Raw genomic sequence first — 19,172 nt, 5'->3', positions numbered from 1 at the left:
AGGACAAGCGTCTGCTACGGGACTGAGGACCGTCAGAGGATCACAACAAGAGTCGCCCCCGTCAGGTGGAACAGAAGCAACTCCAAGCACGCGGTTTGCTTCCATTGGACACTCGGAGCTTCCTCGTGGATCTAGACCGCCTGAAACGGGCGTGGCCGCCGCCGCCGCCAGCGTCACCTTGTTTCTTTGATGAAGTCCACACATCGCTGCTCTGCTTCCTCCTGTGGGAGCCGCTTTCCTGATGGATGTGAACCTGAACCACACGGAGGGACACGGGTGCTGATGCATGAAGGGAATGCGTAACGCCAACATGGCCGCCGCGCCCGGCGGGAGACACGCACCTTAAAGTGGACAGTGTTGAGCTGCATCTGCTGCTGCCGGTCCTTCTCTGACGGCTCGCCACCGAACACCAGCTGCAGGAGAAACCACTCAGAGCGTCTGCTGCAGGCGCGACGGGTCGCTGGGAGGGGGGGGGACGTGTCCCCCAGAGGGGAACGTCTCCCACAGGGGACCGCTCCCAGAGGGGAACGCCCCCAGAGGGGAACGCCCCCAGAGGGGAACGTCTCCCCCAGAGGGGAACGTCTCCCAGAGTGGACCGCTCCCAGAGGGGAACGCCCCCAGAGGGGAACGTCTCCCCCCAGAGGGGACCGCCCCCAGAGGAGAACGTCTCCCCAGAGCGGGACCGCTCCCAGAGGGGGACGTCTCCCAGGGGGGGGGTGACGTCTCCCAGAGGAGAACGTCTCCCCCAGAGGGGACCGCTCCCAGAGGGGGACGTCTCCCTGAGGAGAACGTCTCCCCCAGAGCGGGACCGCTTCCAGAGGGGAATCCTGTGGACTACATTCAGGACAGCATGTCTCCGTGATGTAACACACCTGAATGAGATCCGACAGCTTCTGCAGTCCATTCGTGTTCAGGAATATTCCGGGTTCTGGCGAGAAACGCGTCACACAAGACCAGTTCTGGATTACGTTGGGTCGGGCTGGATTTCAAAGGAACGTGGGGAAATGAAAGCAGACCGACTTCCTGCCAAGTACGCAGAGATCTGATCCAGAGCCTCGCAGACGGGGGTCTTGGTGTGGTAGGTCAGGTGGGCTCTCTCCAGCAGCTCGTAGATGAAGCTGGGACAGAGGGACACCTCGAGTCAAGGAGGGGGAGGGGGGGCGAGCAGAGACCTGCTACTACACAAGCAGCCGGGGGGGGGCTCGAACGGACCGGGACGGGTCGCTTCCGGACCGGAGAGCAGGCCCGGAAGCGACCCGCTACACGCTGAGCGCTGCAGCCAGACATTCGTTTGTTCTGAAAGGGGGTCAAAGTTCAGCAGAATCACCTACATTCCCGGTCTGGTGAGTCCCCTGTCACTCGGTACTTCGTAAGAATCGATGGCCGCTTCCAGGTCCAGCAGAATCTCTGGAGGAGCAGCGAGGAAGTTAATCCCGAGTCCGTGACGGCGACGCGCCCCGGTTCCGCTCCGCACCGAGAACTTACGTTTGATTTTAGCGATCGTCGCGAGTTCCATTTTCAGGCCTGCAGCAAAACGAGACTTCGTTTAGATGCGGTTCATGTTCTTCACAAATGGAGCGCACGACGACGGGCTGCGTGGGCGCTCTGACCCGGCTGCAGGGAGTCCAGGTCCCAGGCGTCGGCGCCGGCGCCGGCGTCGGGGCGGCCGGACTCCTCGGCCTGCTCCCGCAGCATCCGGTCCACGGCGCCGATGGCCGAGGCCACGTCGTAGGGCGTCAGGTCGAAGGACGTCGACTCCTCGCATGTCTTCTCCTGCAGAAGACAAGGACAAGCTGCCGTGGTTCTGAATCACAAAAGCTGCTTCTGCTCTTCAGAAGTTCAGACCCGCTGCCTCGAGCTCTACTGAGGACGGAGGACATCTTTAGAGACAGACTAGAAGATCAATCAGAGGGCTCAGACCTCCCCCGAGCAGCTCGTTCCCCTCCCAACTGGATCTACACCGTCCACACGGTGATCTGGATCAGCACCAGAAGGTTCTAGATTGTTCTTGGTTCTTTATACACCAACATGAAGGGTCAAAGTGAATCAGAGTTGATGTTTATTTTAAACGGTTTTAATGTGATCCAGAATCCCGGATCTCTTCTGGATCAGCACCAACGTTCAATCCTTTATTCCTGATTCCACCCAGATCCAACCAGAACGTTTTGACTTATCCATCCAGATCCCCCCCCCCCACCCCCCCCCGCCTCGGGGTAACGATCAATACTGGCATCTACTGGTCGTACAGTGTCGTCCATCACGAGGACATTTATTACCACATTGTGAGCTTCATCAAAGACGACCACCGCCCCGCTCAGCTCAATGTTGTGCGCCCGACGGGTCTGAGGACAAAGGAGAAGGACGTCAGTGTCCAAGGTCAACAGAGGTCGTGTGCCAATAAACAGCCAATATCTGATCAATCAGCTGTCAGAACCTCGAATCACCCAAAAACCAGAAAGCCACACGATGAAGTCTAACTGAAGAGGACTATCTTTCAGTTCTGATTGGAACCGCCCACTTTCCTGAGAGCAGGAGGCGGGCCCAGCGGGTCAGCTGACCTTTGGGTCCAGCAGGTAGTTGTACGGCGTGAAGATGACATCGGCCTGCTGCTTCATGGAACGGGAGAGGTAGTACGGGCAGACCCTGCGAACAACGGCAGCGGCAGGATGAGCTGTAGCAACACAAAGACGCGCCGGCGGGAGGCGTGGGGGGGGGCACGGGGGGGAAGTACGGGGGGAGGCACGGGGGGGGGAGGCACGGGCGGGGCACGGGGGGGGGGGGAGGCACGGGGGGGAAGTACGGGGGGAGGCACGGGGGGAAGTACGGGGGGAGGCACGGGGGGAAGCACGGGGGGAAGTACGGGGGGAAACACGGGGGAGGGGGGGAGGCACGGGGGGGGGAAGTACGGGGGGAGGCACGGGGGGAAGTACGGGGGGAGGCACGGGGGGAAGCACGGGGGGGAAGTACGGGGGGAAACACGGGGGAGGGGGGGAGGCACGGGGGGGAAGTACGGGGGGGAAGTACGGGGGGAGGCACGGGGGGGAAGTACGGGGGGAGGCACGGGGGGAAGCACGGGGGGGAGGCACGGGGGGGACGTACGGGGGGAGGCACGGGGGGAAGCACAGGGGGGAAGTACGGGGGGAAACACGGGGGAGGGGGGGAGGCACGGGGGGGGGAGGCACGGGGGGGGAGGCACGGGGGGGAAGCACGGGGGGGGGAGGCACGGGGGGGGGAGGCACGGGGGGGGGCACGGGGGGGAAGTACGGGGGAGGCACGGGAAAGTGAGCAGTTCTGACAGAAGAGAACTACAAATCCCACCTGTGCTTGTTGCCATATTGGACCAGATCTTCCACGTCGAGGATCGAGGTCACCAACTCTCTGTCTGTGCTTTGTTCTGGAGGAGAAAAGAACGATTGAGTCGTCCAGCAGGAGGCGCCATCAGACATCAGCTCCGGCGTGGTCTACCTTCAGTGTTGTTGTAGAACACGCACGACCTGGTGGAGACTTTCTTCCTGCACATATGGACCTAGAACAGAGTTCAGTCTGATCAAAGCGCTGCCTCAACACTACCCACAAGTCCCGGCGCGGCACCGCGCTCACCTTGACGTGGTTGCTCTCCTGGCGCGTCACCTCCGGGTTGATGCACAGCTGCTCTCTGGAACCCAGGACGCTGACCTTTGGCCTGAATCAAACAGGGGTCACCGGGTCAGCGGGACGGACCCCCCAGGAGGTTCACTGGGCTCACGGCTAACGGTTAGCGCTGTGGCGAGGTTTCAGGGTGCGTTTCTCTTCCCGCCCGTTATCCTGGCCTAAACATTGTTCCCAGTGATTGGTTTGTGACCACGCGGAGGAGGCGGGGCTTACCTGTAGCAGGTGTTCTTTAACTCGCCGATCACCTGTGCAAGCTGAGAGTGAGTCCTCGATGCATAGATGATCTTTGGCACATCCGCGTAGCCGCCTGGAAAACGAGAGCACTAGAGTTACATGAGGGGGCGTGTCCGAGGGGGCGTGTCCGAGGGGCGTGGCTGGAAGCGCGGCGCCGTTGTCGTGAGTCGTGTATTAAATGCTTCCTGGAGGCGTTCTAAACATCAAAGGACACGGGCCTCATCTCGACCGGTCGGTCGGCGTGAAGAGGAACGTACTTGCTGCGGTACCGTCTGCCGGACCCCAGGAGGACAGCGGCCGGTTCTGGAACATCTCCTGATCGCCGAGCCTCGCTGCAATCTTTTGGGCAGATACGGCGTCTTTGAGATTCTCTCGCCAAGCCAAGGTGGCGCACAGAAGACAGAGAGTCTTCCCCGTCCCCGTAGGACTCTCCAGGACTCCATTCACACTCTGGAACACACACAGAAGACACAGAGTCGTCCCCGTCCCCGTAGGACTCTCCAGGACTCCATTCACACTCTGGAACACACACAGAAGACACAGAGTCGTCCCCGTCCCCGTAGGACTCTCCAGGACTCCATTCACACTCTGGAACACACACAGAACCTCCAGAACTGTGTGACGGTGTCAGCGGGACTCAAACCCAGTTAGTCTATCCTTACAGGTCTTTTAAAACAGCAGTTATTAAACCGCCGTCTCCATGTTCAAGAGGAGACTAAAGACTTTCCTTTTTAACAAAGCTTATAGTTAATCGATGCAGTAATCAGTATAATCAATATGCTGTCATAGGCCAGCACTGGTGGCTTAACATCATGACACACTAAGCTCCTCCCCCTTTATCTGGTTATTCATGTTATAAATATATGTCAGTAATCTCTCTCTCTTCCCCGTAGTCTTGTTCTCTCTCTCCCTCTGTTTGTCCCTCTCTCTCTTTCAGGTCCTTCTGTCCGTGGTGCTGCAGAACCTGGACCTGTGTCCCTCAGCACTGATGTCCACATCGCTAGCATTAGCATTTATAGCTTCATATCGCTAGCATTGGCATTTATAGCTTCATATCGCTAGCATTAGCATTTATAGCTTCATATCGCTAGCATTAGCATTTATAGCTTCATATAGCTAGCATTAGCATTTATAGCTTTATTCATCTTGTTTTTGTCTGCTCCTGCTCTGTCTCTCTATCGCTTCCCTATCCATCTCCTTGTTTTTGACTCTGCTCCGACCTGCCATTCTCTCTCTCTCTCTCTCTCTCTCTCTCTCTCAACCCAGCTGGCCAGACAGATGGCCGTCCACCATGAGCCTAGGTTCTGTCCAAGGTTTCTGCCTGTTAAAGGGAAGTTTTTCCTTGCCTCTGTCTCCAAAGTGCTTGCTCTTGTGGGTCAAGTTGGGTTCTGTCTTTCCCTGCTAATCCTGTAAAGTCCTTGAGATGACTTCCTGTTGTGATCTGGCGCTATATAAATAAAGTTGAATTGAATTGAGTTGAGTTGAGTTGTTGCGTTCACGTCGTGGTCCGGTGCAATGTGCTGCATGAATGCGTTATAACTGCCTTAATAACGACTCACCTTCTGAAGACATTCGATCACTTTGCTCATGTATTCCTTCTGACAGTCGTACGGTGGAAACGGGAAATTCACCGTCACTCCGTGCAGCTGTAGTGACGTCATCACGTTTTAAATTGCGGACTTTATTAATCGCTCGAAGCTTGGCTAGTGGCTAGCGGCTATTGGCTAGTAGCTAGTAGCTAGCGGCTATGGGCTAGCGGCGACCGTCGAACACACAAGCCAGTCAATCTGCACCATATTCACCGCCAATTTCACTTATCAGAAAACTGCGCATGCGCGTTGCGGTGACGTCATCTTCCTTCGTCCGGTATCGCCTGATAACCACCCATAGAGTGCTATACCGCCCCCTCCGGTTGGAGGCTGCATGCATCATCAATGAACATCAGAGTCCCACAGACCAGCGGTCTCCAACCTTTTTCCTTCCACGGACCGGTTTCATGCCGTGACATTTTTTCGCGGACCGGGGGGGGGGTATACCGGTAATCAAATTTAAAAAGAGGAATATAATCTTACCAATAAACTTTATATTATGCACTTGCAATAACTATTAAATAAATATTTAATCGTTACACAATATCTACTCACCATAAGTTGTGGTCCCAATAATTACTTCTGTCCTTCATGGTTTTTTTTTCATAAATTCCACATTCTTGTCTTTTAATCCGGGTTCTGGTCTCAAGTTGGACTTTTCTTCTTAGCAAAGAAGCTCTCCAAAGACTTTTGCTTCTTTTTATTAATTTTCGTGAGTTCACGGCTGTTTTTTTTAGCAACGTATCAAGAGGTGATTGCTACACTGGAGAAAATCCGGTCGTTTTTCAAAATAAAACACCTTTTAGATGCTAATAATCGATACAACGGAAATTGTATACATTAGTTGTTCTTTCTTTGCGGCCCGGTAACAAATGCCTCACGGACCGGTACTGGGCCGTGGCCCGGTGGTTGGGGACCCCTGCCATAGACCCCCTTGTGAAGCAGCCAGTATATGTGACAGGTTCATAATCTGATCAGCGATCAATGAATTCAGAGCGGATCACAAATCAGTGTTCACACAACTCGTCGTTTATTCCAGAATAGTGAGATCAAAGGATCCCGAGGAGGATCTACGCCCCCCCATCGGTGGGGAAAATGATCTTGTTTGTGTCGTAGTAGTTCTCGTGGATGAGTGGAAGTCCGTCCTTCTCTCGCTGCACAATCACAAGCTCCGCCTCTCTCCTGGCCCACTGCTTCATGCTGGAGTACACACACACACACACACGTACATGTACACACACACACACACACACACACACAGAGTCAGAACGAGGCTGCATCACTAACACACTCTTACAGGTCATAGAGGACGCTTGTCCCCGCCTTCATCCTCTGGCACAGAGGCCCCGCCCCTTCTTCCAAATGTGGAGACCTGGGTCTTTAATTAGAGACTCCTTTGATGTCTCTGGTAAAGACAGAACGCTTGGCTAGAATAACCTGCATGTCTGTGAAGGCTGAAGGATTCACGCAGGCTTTCCAGCGTGGGCTGCCAAATAGTGAGCAATGTCTCGCTCAATGAAGGTCTGGACTCCAGCAGGACGACGCAGCATTCCTGAGCCACGACGCAGCATTCCTGAGCTACGACGCAGCATTCCTGAGCTACGACGCGGCATTCCTGAGCCACGACGCGGCATTCCTGAGCCACGACGCAGCATTCCTGAGCCACGACGCAGCATTCCTGAGCCACGGCGACGCAGCATTCCTGAGCCACGACGCAGCATTCCTGAGCTACGACGCGGCATTCCTGAGCCACGACGCGGCATTCCTGAGCCACGACGCGGCATTCCTGAGCCACGGCGCGGCATTCCTGAGCCACGACGCGGCATTCCTGAGCCACGACGCGGCATTCCTGAGCCACGACGCGGCATTCCTGAGCCACGACGCGGCATTCCTGAGCCACGACGCGGCATTCCTGAGCCACGACGCAGCATTCCTGAGCCTCGACGCAGCATTCCTGAGCTTCGACGCAGCATTCCTGAGCTTCGACGCAGCATTCCTGAGCTACGGCACAGCATTCCTGAGCTACGACGCAGCATTCCTGAGCCACGACGCAGCATTCCTGAGCCTCGACGCAGCATTCCTGAGCTTCGACGCAGCATTCCTGAGCTACGACGCAGCATTCCTGAGCTACGGCGCAGCATTCCTGAGCTACGGCGCAGCATTCCTGAGCCACGACGCAGCATTCCTGAGCTACGGCGCAGCATTCCTGAGCTACGGCGCAGGATTCCTGAGCCACGACGCAGCATTCCTGAGCTACGGCGCAGCATTCCTGAGCTACGCCGCAGGATTCCTGAGCCACGACGCAGCATTCCTGAGCCTCGACGCAGCATTCCTGAGCTTCGACGCAGCATTCCTGAGCTACGACGCAGCATTCCTGAGCCACGACGCAGCATTCCTGAGCTACGACGCAGCATTCCTGAGCCACGACGCAGCATTCCTGAGCTATGTCGGCGTCGCAGAGAACGTTTAGTTCAAAGGCTTTCATCTTTGATTCTGTGTCTTCTGCAGTTTCCGCTTCAGGACAAATCCACTAAGCTAAGTACAGACGAGCTAACATCTCACCCGTGGTCTGGCAAATAGTGAATGAACGTTCCTCCAATAACAATGGCCACCGAGATGCCGAAGAAGAAGCCCACGCGCATGTTCCTCTCGTCCGCCGCCGGGTCCGTGGAGAAGCCATGGTAGTCTGGGTTCTGTGGAAACACGGAGACAACACACTGAACAGGAGCAACATCTGGGACACAGCTGGAGAGGACCAACAACACCGGCGTGTCGGCACCGTGTCGAGGGCCCAAGCGTGAAACCCCGGATTGGTGCGTGTCGCTTTAACAAACAGTCATGTGACCGATGCAGGAGGCGTGTCGTCTGGATGCGCCGCGACAAAAGGAAAAACTATCGACTTGTTGCGGGTTCGTCGATGGAGATCACGCGTTTGGATCCTCGCTTTGCTCCCGTTCATGGATCGTTCTCGGGAAGGTGTGAATGAATCCATGTTTAGTGTTATTTCATATTATTGAACACTTTGGTTTATAAAATCCCACATAAACATTTTAACTATGAATGTTATTACACACAAATTTGTTAGAATTTACATTCCAGCTCTTGAGTATTTACACAAAGCTAAATGTGAACCTTCACATGAAGAACTTCACTCAGCAAACAAGTGGAGAAAATGATATTATACAAAGATGATCATAGTTTAAGAGACTAGCAATGGAATAAAGATTAAATATTACTTCACAGGCTAATGTTGGTTTACAGCATGCAAGTTTTTACTTCTTGTTTACCTGCAATGACTTTAGATCTCCAGCAGAGGTCACTGTTGAGTGACCGACACCGCGTTAATAGTTTGTGTCAACGCGCTCCTCGAGGTATCAATAACCCATCACCACCATCTCCCATTAAAGGACTGGATCTGCTGCAGCGCTGCGTCCAACGGCACCGCGAACATCAATGACGTCACGGTTCTGAACCGAATAAAGCTAACCCATGCTAGCGTCCTTCAACCCGATATCCTAGCAGGCTAGCTAACAAGCAGCCGGCTAGCGCTAGCCTGACGCGGTACGCGCGCTATAACGACACCGTTTCTCCGGTTCGCTCGTGTCCGTGTCTCAAACCGAACGTGCGCGCGGAGCTCACCTTGACGAACTGGCTGACCTCCCCGTGCCCGGCAGGCTCCGCTGCGGCGAGCGTTCCCGCCACTGAGGTCGAACCGCCGACCCCGCTCGGTTTGGACTGGGAGATGAACCGGGCCGGGGGACCTGACAGCGCCCGGGACAAACCGGGCCCGAACCGCGACAGCCGAGTCAACATCGGTCTTGTTTGTGAAGGCTAACGCTGACCCGGAAACGGAAGCGGAAGGTTTTATCTTTAGCCTTCTTCACTTCCGGTAGCTTGCCGCCACCTAGAGGTGACTGCTGGCATTGTACAGCGAGGGATTCTGCTCGGCTGTGAAGATTTTCCTCACAAATACCCGGAGAACTTCACATTCCTTAATGCAGAGTAGATTTAAAAGTAGCTTGATTGTCTCTCAGGCAAAACGACACAAAACAAATTCTCCAAAACGCAAAGTACACATGAAGAAAGAGGAATATTTTCATGGAACCATAATCCAAAGTTAGACAAATAATCAGCAAATTAAAAAGACATGCTACACCAAATCAGTTGCATTGATTATTTATTTGTGTCTGATATACAATCAGTAACATTGTTGGGAGAGGGAAGATAAAAAGTTTGAGTTTTGTGCACAGGTACAATTTAACAATATAAACAAATCTTTTGTTCTTCCAAATGCAAATTGGCTGCTCATTGTTGAGTCAGTCGGCTTCATTTCTTTAGGAATACGCTATTAAGTATTCATTTACGAAAATAGGTTAAAAGTATTAAGTGCAATAAAGACAAAAGTCTGTAAACACACCATATTTATTACATAGTACTAAGCCTTTATGGCCATATATATTGATACACTGTCACTGAAATAGAAATGTCAATGTATCAATTTGGCTATTTATTTTGAATGGCCTACATATACTGGCCATTCAAAACAAAGAATATATACTTGTAACTCTGTCCTTCAATGAGTTCCCTTTCTGCCAATGCTCCAACAACGTGCAGCATGTTTACAGTAATTCAACTGTCTCGAATTAAAAAGAATAATTATAATAAATTCACACAGGAAGAAAATGGATGGAAATGAGCATCCTCTTTAAATGGCTAGAAATGAGCATCCTCTTTAAATGGCTAGAAATGAGCATCCTCTTTAAATGGCTAGAAATGAGCATCCTCTTGCTGACTGTTAGGCACTTCTCTGCCAAATTTGCACTTGTTGTTGGGCTTTAGCCGTGTCAGATGGCATCACCCCATATTTCACGTCTCTCACACCGACGAAAAACACGTAAATTAACATCTGCTACTATCAGCCTGATTCAGACACATTTCTAAGGTTTCTCTGAAATCATAATACAGTCAACAGAACAAGCAAAAATCAAGGCTTTGTGAAAGAGCTAAAGTGATCAAACGATCCAGTTTGAAAGAATGTACAGCATGAGTCTTTGAACAATGGAGATCATCATCAAAATGACCTCTACAGTACTACAAATTCAGCGACGTCATCAACCCAGAAACATCCAGCTGCTTTGTCCTGTAAGAATTAAAGCCTCGACCCCCACCAGGTCACAAATAACCACCAGCATTAATGTCCTCCTTAAGGTTACCCACAACTATCTTACTTTTCAGCTTAAAGCCACCGAAACGTGTTTCCTGCCTTCCTAACACCGGTGATTCTCACAAATATGTGAGATAAGAACTCAAATATTCAGAGATCATAAATGTGCAACGTCACAAGATAAACTCAAGCAATGGGATCACTTCACTTTGCAGGGTCGGAGAAATGTCCTTGTATGGCGGGTGAAGCCTTCGTCGTATTATGACTGACATTAAGACTTGCACCAGTCTATGCAAATATCTAGAGACATTTATAATTATTCAATCATTTGAGCAAGGCCTCATCATAGAGACTGAGTCCAAACACAATCGGAGTTGCTGATTTTCATTGAATTTTATTTTTGTAGATTCTAACACAAATGTATTCCTTTATCATATCGAGACAGTATTTTCCTTGCAAATTCAGAACTATCAGAAATACTGAACTTTGTTGTGATACAAAAATCATTGTGCAACAGAAACCGGAGGTCGTACAAACACCTTAACTTTTAAAAAGATACGTTTGTAATTGCACACACAGTAAAAGAGGATTAAGCCCACAAGAGAATGGCATTTAAAAAAAGAGACATGAAAGCGTTTGGCTCATTTCATATCTTAAAGCAGAAATTGGTCGAACACGGCACTGCAACACGGTTCTCTTTAGACCTGCGTGGGCGACCTTGCTGCCTGACGCGGCGGATCTTTGGAAGGAAAAAGGCAACGGCCCCGACAACACAGCATCAGGCGACTCAAAGTCAGCGTATCGAACGCGGCCGCCAGATTAAAGAGGCCAACTAACAAACACAGCAATGTCATGTGTCAGAAATGTGCATCTGGACACAACCCTTTACAGTAGCATGCTAAGCTATGCTAACCCGAACTGGAAATAATATACTGCCAACACCTGGCAATAATATGCTAACGGCTAATGGACTGGCAGCGTCAGCGGCTCTGCAAGCACAGCTTAACATCGTTCTAGCGCAGCCCTGCGTGGCGCAGCGACCGGATAGCAATAGCAGCGGTCATTCCTAGCTCTGTCTTCCAGTCTCAATAAATCCTTATTAACAAAGAATCTAGGCTCCTTTCATTGTGGTGTAAAAACAGAGCGCTCCCCGGTGGCCGGGGCAGAGTCTATTCCAACCACAGTTACAGCAACTTAGCTCAACGACTAAATCTAACTGCCCACCAGGAAACTACTCATCAGATCACAATCACTCGGTGGAGGAAATTCAATTCCGTTTCAGCAGAATACGAGATAGTTGGAGGTCAAGCATTATATAAGGACACGCTACCTGCTAACCCAAGTTACAAGGTGCAAAAACAGCTGCCCAGGTGGAGAGACTGAGAAAGCATTCGCCTCATTGCAAGGCCGTGCACTGTCCTAATTACTCGTTATTGTGTGATAAATGAATAACATGTCACAATAAGATGTTTTTGTAACTTATGGGACACGACATGAGCTTGTAAATGTCAAAAACAAAGATGGGGCATCAAAGACACAGGATAATACGAAGTTCCTTCATTCCCTCTTCAAGAACAGGCGACAGATGAGCTGAACTGGAAGGGCTCTATTCAAGCGGAGAGAGAATGAGTTCACTATTCTTGCCCCAATCCAAAATGAGGGGCTGCCCAGAAAAAAGTGGCGCCACCTGTGGGCCAGAAGCAGTCTACAGAGGCACGGCAAGAACGCACGACGGACTCAAGGAGTGGGAGAAACGGCAGCTGGAGTTGTTGGAGAGGGAATGGTGGCTGCAAGGTCGTAGGTTGAGTTGGGAGACGACCGAGGCGAAGCTAAAGGGCTGTAAATGGGCCTGACGGCGATGCCTGGAGGAGGGGAGCGGTGAGCAGCAGGAGCCGAAGTCGGGGAGTCTGAGCTAACCTCGTCCCCCTCTTCTGAGTCCCACACTTCACTCTGCAAGTAGTCTGCAAATAAGGCCTTGGCTCGTTGCAGCACCCGACTCAGGTTGTGGCGCCGCACGAGCCGATCAAAGTGCATGGCGAGCTCGTTGTAGTCCAAGCTGTTCTTGATGATGTGGTCTCGGTGCTCCAGCAGGATGGACAGGCACAGGAACAGCATGAAGGGATTGCCTTTGCCGAACTCTTGAGGAGGAGGAAGAGAACACGGTTTGATGCCTGCGGGCTCAGCTTTTGGAAACGTGGGCATGTTGCTGCCAGGTGAAGGGAGGCTGTTAGAGGACGGCCTGCTGCCAGACAGAGACGGGCCTCGTCCAAAAGACGAAACAGGAGACGAGAGGAGGGACTGGCTGGCAGTACGGGATGGCGAGGACACAGAGGGTTGTACGGTGGGGGTCGTGGGCGAGCTGTTCCCTGTAGCGGTGAGAATTTGGGCAGAGGGATGGATTCCATCAGCTGTGGACAGACACGGGGCTTTTGGAGAAGAGTCTGGAGAAGCACCTGGCCAGCTGGAGGGTACAGGTGAGGCTGTGGGACCAGGCCAGGCGGGTAGACCACTAGGACAGAGAGGAGCCGATGATGCGCTGGCACAGTTCTTTATGAGAGGCGCTCTCTCTCCGGGCTCCTCCTCGCTGTCAGCTGTGGCCCGGCGCTCTGCAGCCTCCATATCAAAGCTATCCGTGCGCCGGGCAGTGTAGTATTTAAACTCTCCAAAACTAGTTTGCCTCTCGAAAGGATTAGTCAGCATGTCGACCTTTTCCAAGGTCACTCGAGGAGTAACACGGTCAAACGCCTCCCTTCCTGTTCCAGCAGCATTCCTGCTGACGTCTGATTGGTGCCGTGAAGGCCTCAGCATGTGTCGCCTGCGCTGTTTCCCTTTCTGCTCGTTGTCATCGCCTAAGCAATCCTCAACGGTCTTGCTCGCCACCCTTCCATCGGCCTCCAGCGGCGGTCCCAGAAGCTCCACCTCTGTTTCAGGAGGATCTGGGGGCAGGGAGCTCCAAGTCACCTCCAGCATCCTCAAAGCGTCGTCAAACGCAAACTCTCTCTTGAGCTCCAGAAGCAGCCAGCGGTAACAGAAGAAGAGATCGTCAGCGCCCGTGGACACCAGGTAGGAGTAAAACTCGGGGTCCGAGTACTGCAGCAGCAGCTTCAGGTGCTGGAACTTTACAGACATGAGCTGCCCGTCCGGCCGGAAGTTCCCCTCCAAGCGTTTCATGATGCCGCTGAAGCAGATAAAGGCATGCGCTTCATTGTCCATGACTGCGAGTATGGGGGAGGCAATGTCGCTCATGCCTTGACAGTAAGAGATCTGAAAAAGAACACATCCACACAAAGTCACGGCCCAGTGGGTGTTACGACCCCCCCCCCCCCACCCCACCGGGATCGGCGAAACGTTCACCTTTATGAACCCACCCTCCACTGCATTACCCTTTCCCTCAGGCCTACAAACACTTTCTAATACAGCAGCAGGACATTATATTTCAAAACGTTAAGCGCAAACGACTCCCACCGATGCTCAGTGGACGAGCGAGGAGCTGCAACGCACGTAGGCGCGGCTGCTTGTGTTTTCTGAACGCGGAACTCGTTCAGTACGTACAGTACCGTGCCAGTACTGCATCTTATATGTTGCATTACTGCAATGTGTTAATAATCAATCATCAGCCCATCAGCTGGACCATACTCCCCCCTCCCAGTCTAAAACCTTTGATCAATCGCTTTTCGACCAAACACTTTAAAGGTGCTGAAGCGTACCTGCGGGTGTGTAATGGCAAAAGTGGTGAGCAGGTCTGTGAGGGAAGTCAAATGTGGACTGTCTTCTGAGCCGGCGTAGTACGGATGAGCCCGGTCGGTCCTCAGGACGTCTTTTAGGACATTCCCACGGATAAATTCAAGGTCCTCAAGGCCCACCCGGGCTGTCCACTCACTCTTCAGCTGGGCATACTCCCTCGTCTTCCTCTTCATGTAGTCCATTCTCTCCTGACCACTCAGACCATCAGGATAGACATTCAGGAGGTATCTCCAAACAACCTACCAAACACACAGCAGCAGGCAGGAGTCGCTCATTTGAGCTATGGAACAGAACGTGGATTTAATAATAATAAGACGAATGAACAGTTAATTATTCTGCCCCGGACTCTTGAACATTTCATAACCGATAGCTTGCACTGTTCTCTTTGCACTGCGTGATTACGCTAGTTTTAATGTTTTTGTATCTTTTTTAGTTTTTTGTATTTTGTCATCACTGTTACATGTAGCACGACTTCACCGAGAAACATTCCTAGTGTGTGAACCCTCACTGGCAATAAACTGATTCTGATTCTGATTCTGATAACCAGGCTTGACAAGCATTTCAACCCTAATCAATAAGGATGACACTGGGTGGTGTTCACTTTTGAACCAATCCTCATACAAAACCTGGAAGCTGGGTGTCAGGTTAGGATCTAGATCTAACGCCAAACATGAATCTGGACTCAAGAGAACCAATGAGTTTCGTCTGGTACCCCTAAAGCATAAAGTCCGAGCCTTAAACTCAACTGTGGTTACTTCATGGTATGGGACTGAGATTGTTTGTCACCTTGCGCAACGAAGGCTCCACGCCGCCATGGTAGATCCGCAGCCTGAGCTCTTCAGGTCGAGTTAACTGGCCCTGTCCGTTGAGATAACTGTGAAACTCGGCGTCACTCAGTGGGGGCTTGAAAGGCTTGATCTCCTCCCCATAAGACCAGCTGAACACCTGCTGAACTCTGGAAAGGGTTCGGCCCATCTGGAAGCAAGTTAAACACAAACACATTAGACATGGGCCAGGTTTCCCCAGAAATCACTTCAGTTTTGTGTTGCATCATATCTCAGACACCCTATTAGAGCCCGCACAACCCTGACCCCTTAACCCTGACCCCTTAACCCCAACCCCTTAACCCTGATGCCTTAACCCAAACCCCATAACCCTGACCCCTTAACCCTGACCCCTTAACCCCAACCCCTTAACCCTGACCCCATAACCCTGACCCCTTAACCCAAACCCCTTAACCCTGACACCTTAACCCCAACCCCTTAACCCTGATGCCTTAACCCAAACCCCATAACCCTGACCCCTTAACCCCAACCCCAACCCCTTAACCCTGACCCCATAACCCTGACCCCTTAACCCAAACCCCATAACCCTGACCCCTTAACCCTGACCCCTTAACCCAAACCCCTTAACCCTGACCATTTAATCAGGAAGGCTCATTATGTATTCGTAACCAACTTAGTCATTTTGATAGTAGGCTAATATAGCTAATATAGATAGATACAGCATGTGTTGCCTTGATTATAAGGCTTTTATAAGGCTTTTAATTTTTTGCGGCTCCAGACATATGTTTTTTGTTTTTTTGGTCCAATATGGCTCTTTCAACATTTTGGGTTGCCGACCCCTGCCTTAACCCTAACCCCTTAATCCTGATCTCTTAACCCTAACCCAGTGGTTCTCAAATGGTGGGGCGCGCCCCCCTAGGGGGGCGCGGTGCGATGTCAGGGGGGGGCGCTGTGACCACGGAGAAAATGTTTTTTGCCTTACGAGAGTAAAGTGTAATTGCACATCCACTCCAGTAGTTGGCAGTGGCGCCCTGATTGTCAGAGTGCGCGCAGGGAGTATTAGCAGAAGAAGAGCAGTTGTAAACAATCCGGTGGGAGAAGAAGAAAGACCTGACTTCCTTATTTTCGGTTGCAGACTTTAAAAAATGGTAATAAAGTTATTATTTGTTGTAAGTTAATCTATATTTCTTTCTTTTTCATATTTCTTTGTATGTTAATAAGGATACAAGAGTGTTTTTTCTTCGGGGGGGGGGGGCGCAAAATGTTTTTTTCTTCCTAGGGGGGGCGCGACAGAAAATAATTGAGAAGCACTGCCCTAACCCCTTAATCCTGATCCCTTAATCCTAACCCTACATCTGTTTGATCAGGGCTTTGTTCATTCTCACTTTGTCTTTTTCAGCAGTAGAAAGACTTTCTTAGTCGTGAGAGGCTGCAGCAGTTATTCAGTGTCATGTTGCCAACATACAAACTGCTAAAGTGTTTTACTCCATTGATTACGCCATTGATTGCCATCTATAACTACAATATGGAGACAAGCGTTGAGAGCTAAGAGAGGAGGTTAAAGGGGGCAGGTCAGGGGTAATCCATTACCCACAAAAACAGCAGTGGACACGATCTAACATGGACTGCTTGGTTAAGACTGATGAAGGTGAAGAACCTGGGACATCAGAGACTGGGTGAAAGGAAGCGCTGCAGACGCCAAAGACTTTGTCCTCTCTACGAGAAGCTGCTCAGAGCCAATCACATCTTTGGGGCTGATGATGTCCCAGTCCTCCATAACAGGACCTGCAGTTGAACAAAAAGCAGCAGAGCAATCAGACATCATGAGACATTCTATTGGGTTTGTGCTGTTTGACAGACAAATGTCTTTAATTCCTGTCCAGTTAGGCAGTTTTCCTTAAAACCTCTAGTTGCAGTCATCAAGTTCAAGGATACAATAATGTCCTTACTGTCCTCTGAAGGTTTTACGTCCATCTTGAGCTGTAGGTATGGTTTGGCTGCACTCACAAATGCAACGTCCAAATCCCAGTCAGACACAAGGGACAGATACATTTCAGCCCCGCTCCGATCTCGAGACAGGTAACTGATCCCGAAACTCCGCTTCCTTGTTTGAAAGTCAAACCAGAAGAAAACGGTTAGGACACGCTCCACACAACAGATCAATAGAGGTGATCACACTTACCCTTTCAGATCAAAGGCCCGGATCAGAATGTGCTGCAGGACCTCCAGCGACGTTATCTGAGGATCAACGGCAAAGGAGCGGAACTCCACAGGAAGAACGCCATCACACTTCTGAAACACATCACACCACCTCAACTGAGGAGCATTAAACATCACACGGTGTGAGAAACATCAAAGGAGGAGGCATCAACGATCAAAAGAGGAGGCGTCAACGATCAAAAGAGGAGGCGTCAACGATCAAAAGAGGAGGCGTCAACGATCAAAAGAGGAGGCGTCAACGATCAAAAGAGGAGGCGTCAAGGATCAAAAGAGGAGGCGTCAACGATCAAAAGAGGAGGCGTCAACAATCAAAAGAGGAGGCGTCAACGATCAAAAGAGGAGGCGTCAACGATCAAAAGAGGAGGCGTCAACGATCAAAAGAGGAGGCGTCAACGATCAAAAGAGGAGGCGTCAACGATCAAAAGAGGTGGGATCAACGATCAAAAGAGGAGGCATCAACGATCAAAAGAGGTGGGATCAATGATCAAAAGAGGAGGCGTCAGGGATCAAACGAGGAAGCATCATCAATCAAAAGAGGAAGCGTCAACAATCAAAAGAGGAGGCGTCAATGATCAAAAGAGGAGGCGTCAGGGATCAAACGAGGAGGCATCATCAATCAAAAGAGGAGGCGTCAATGATCAAAAGAGGAGACATCAAAGAGGCAGATCTGACCATTTGCACTGGCGAGATAATTGGGCTCCTGTTCCCTGTTATTGTTGACTCTGCTTTTATTTATGTAAATAGTGAATCCAGAAAATCTGGCCCAAGTGTCAGTTTGGAGCATATTATGACCACAGGTGGCGAGGCGGCGTAGTGGGTAGCGCTGTCGCCTCACAGGAAGACGGTACCGGGTTGGAGTCTCCGGTTTCCTCTAAAAACATCAAAGTTCTGTGAATCAGATACGGATCAATAATGAAGCCCTCCGATCGTTTAGCTTCCTCGCCGGGACAGGCTGATCCGATTCATTCATGGTTCTGAGACGCTAAACCAGCCTTCATTGGTCCTGTGATCGTCTTTAAATACGCAGATCAGGCAGAAATCAATCACACATCATCCGCATTGATCGGACATTCAGCAGTAAATACTTGGGTCTGCTTCTCGCGTGCTGATTCTGTCTGAACTGGGACCGTCTTTGTGTCCTCACTGGTCACTTTTGCTACCAAAGCGAGGGAAACGTCACTTCCGAGGAAATCCCTGGTTTAAAAAAAACTTTATTTACAGATAATCCACGGACATGCGTGTCTGACTGTCTGGAGATGAAACCTGAGCCTTAAGGTGCGGACTTCCGATCAGAACCAGTCAATCTCCAGAGCCAGTCTGACGTCAGGAGTCTCGCGCACACGCGCGCGCGTTGACAGCGCATGCAGGTGACGTCATCTGTGTCCACTCACCGCTGAGTTCGGTATTTTGAAGACTGATTCTAGACACAGTAATTCCAGTTCTAAGACGCTGCATAACAATAAGGAGCTGCCGACAGGCTTTACGGATCGATATGAGACGCGTTCCAGATCGGTTGTGTACAAACACTACCGGACTCGTGTGACGGACAGCTGGCGGGTCAATAACAACGAGGCTCCCAGCTAGCTAGCTAGCATCCACCACGCTAGCCTCCCTACCTTGACTTTGACTCGGACCACGCCCCTCTCCTCCTCGCCTGCCATCTTAGAGCCTTCCAGAGCAGGGCGGCTGTCCGGAGCTCGTTTGTCTCCTACATCGATATGATGATCAATAACAGGATGGGTAGCGCTAGCCGAGCGCCTCCGCTTCCTGGTCTACTTCTGGTTT

The 19,172-nt window shown here is 51.3% G+C and overlaps 3 protein-coding genes across 3 annotated transcripts in view; all 3 read right to left on the bottom strand.

The window, feature by feature from the left end:
• rtel1 (regulator of telomere elongation helicase 1) overlaps window positions 1-5,546 on the bottom strand; it is a 19,480-nt gene extending 13,934 nt beyond the window's left edge. Inside the window, exons 1-15 of the mRNA XM_068749680.1 lie at window positions 5,445-5,546; window positions 4,143-4,335; window positions 3,865-3,958; window positions 3,601-3,682; window positions 3,466-3,526; window positions 3,319-3,394; window positions 2,559-2,643; window positions 2,277-2,342; window positions 1,611-1,773; window positions 1,486-1,524; window positions 1,332-1,407; window positions 1,021-1,118; window positions 873-928; window positions 342-413; window positions 178-253 (exon numbers count right to left, since the gene is read on the bottom strand). Of these exons, the coding sequence (XP_068605781.1) occupies window positions 178-253; window positions 342-413; window positions 873-928; window positions 1,021-1,118; window positions 1,332-1,407; window positions 1,486-1,524; window positions 1,611-1,773; window positions 2,277-2,342; window positions 2,559-2,643; window positions 3,319-3,394; window positions 3,466-3,526; window positions 3,601-3,682; window positions 3,865-3,958; window positions 4,143-4,335; window positions 5,445-5,546 (1,339 nt within the window). The remainder of the gene's footprint in view (window positions 1-177; window positions 254-341; window positions 414-872; window positions 929-1,020; window positions 1,119-1,331; window positions 1,408-1,485; window positions 1,525-1,610; window positions 1,774-2,276; window positions 2,343-2,558; window positions 2,644-3,318; window positions 3,395-3,465; window positions 3,527-3,600; window positions 3,683-3,864; window positions 3,959-4,142; window positions 4,336-5,444) is intronic.
• A 935-nt stretch (window positions 5,547-6,481) lies between these two features.
• Window positions 6,482-9,337, bottom strand: ndufb11 (NADH:ubiquinone oxidoreductase subunit B11). The gene is made up of 3 exons (XM_068746749.1): window positions 9,114-9,337; window positions 8,037-8,167; window positions 6,482-6,674 (listed from the first exon to the last, which is right to left on the bottom strand). The coding sequence occupies exons 1-3, from the start codon at window positions 9,285-9,287 to the stop codon at window positions 6,545-6,547; spliced, it is 435 nt and encodes a 144-aa protein (XP_068602850.1). The 5' UTR covers window positions 9,288-9,337; the 3' UTR covers window positions 6,482-6,544.
• Window positions 9,338-12,334: 2,997 nt separating this feature from the next.
• Window positions 12,335-19,172, bottom strand: tbc1d25 (TBC1 domain family, member 25). Its single transcript, XM_068746638.1, has 7 exons — window positions 19,004-19,172; window positions 17,350-17,459; window positions 17,117-17,271; window positions 16,825-16,952; window positions 15,169-15,357; window positions 14,346-14,621; window positions 12,335-13,902 (listed from the first exon to the last, which is right to left on the bottom strand). The coding sequence occupies exons 1-7, from the start codon at window positions 19,046-19,048 to the stop codon at window positions 12,376-12,378; spliced, it is 2,430 nt and encodes an 809-aa protein (XP_068602739.1). The 5' UTR covers window positions 19,049-19,172; the 3' UTR covers window positions 12,335-12,375.

The sequence above is a fragment of the Brachionichthys hirsutus genome, chromosome 2, assembly GCF_040956055.1.
Source record: "Brachionichthys hirsutus isolate HB-005 chromosome 2, CSIRO-AGI_Bhir_v1, whole genome shotgun sequence".
Taxonomy (NCBI): Eukaryota; Metazoa; Chordata; class Actinopteri; order Lophiiformes; family Brachionichthyidae; genus Brachionichthys; species Brachionichthys hirsutus.
The sequence above is the reverse complement of the archived record's forward strand: the minus strand, read 5'-3'. Positions and strand labels throughout refer to the sequence as shown.

Coding starts and splice junctions, on each gene's coding strand:
- ndufb11 (XM_068746749.1), bottom strand. CDS start 9,287: ATGTTGACTCGGCTGTCGCGGTTCGGGCCCGGTTTGTCCCGGGCGCTG. Junction 8,168..9,113: donor AGGTCAGCCAGTTCGTCAAG/GTGAGCTCCGCG, acceptor GTGTTTCCACAG/AACCCAGACTACCATGGCTT. Junction 6,675..8,036: donor CACTATTTGCCAGACCACGG/GTGAGATGTTAG, acceptor TGTGTACTCCAG/CATGAAGCAGTGGGCCAGGA.
- tbc1d25 (XM_068746638.1), bottom strand. CDS start 19,048: ATGGCAGGCGAGGAGGAGAGGGGCGTGGTCCGAGTCAAAGTCAAG. Junction 17,272..17,349: donor CGGGCCTTTGATCTGAAAGG/GTAAGTGTGATC, acceptor CTTTCAAACAAG/GAAGCGGAGTTTCGGGATCA. Junction 14,622..15,168: donor TGGAGCCTTCGTTGCGCAAG/GTGACAAACAAT, acceptor TGTGTTTGGTAG/GTTGTTTGGAGATACCTCCT.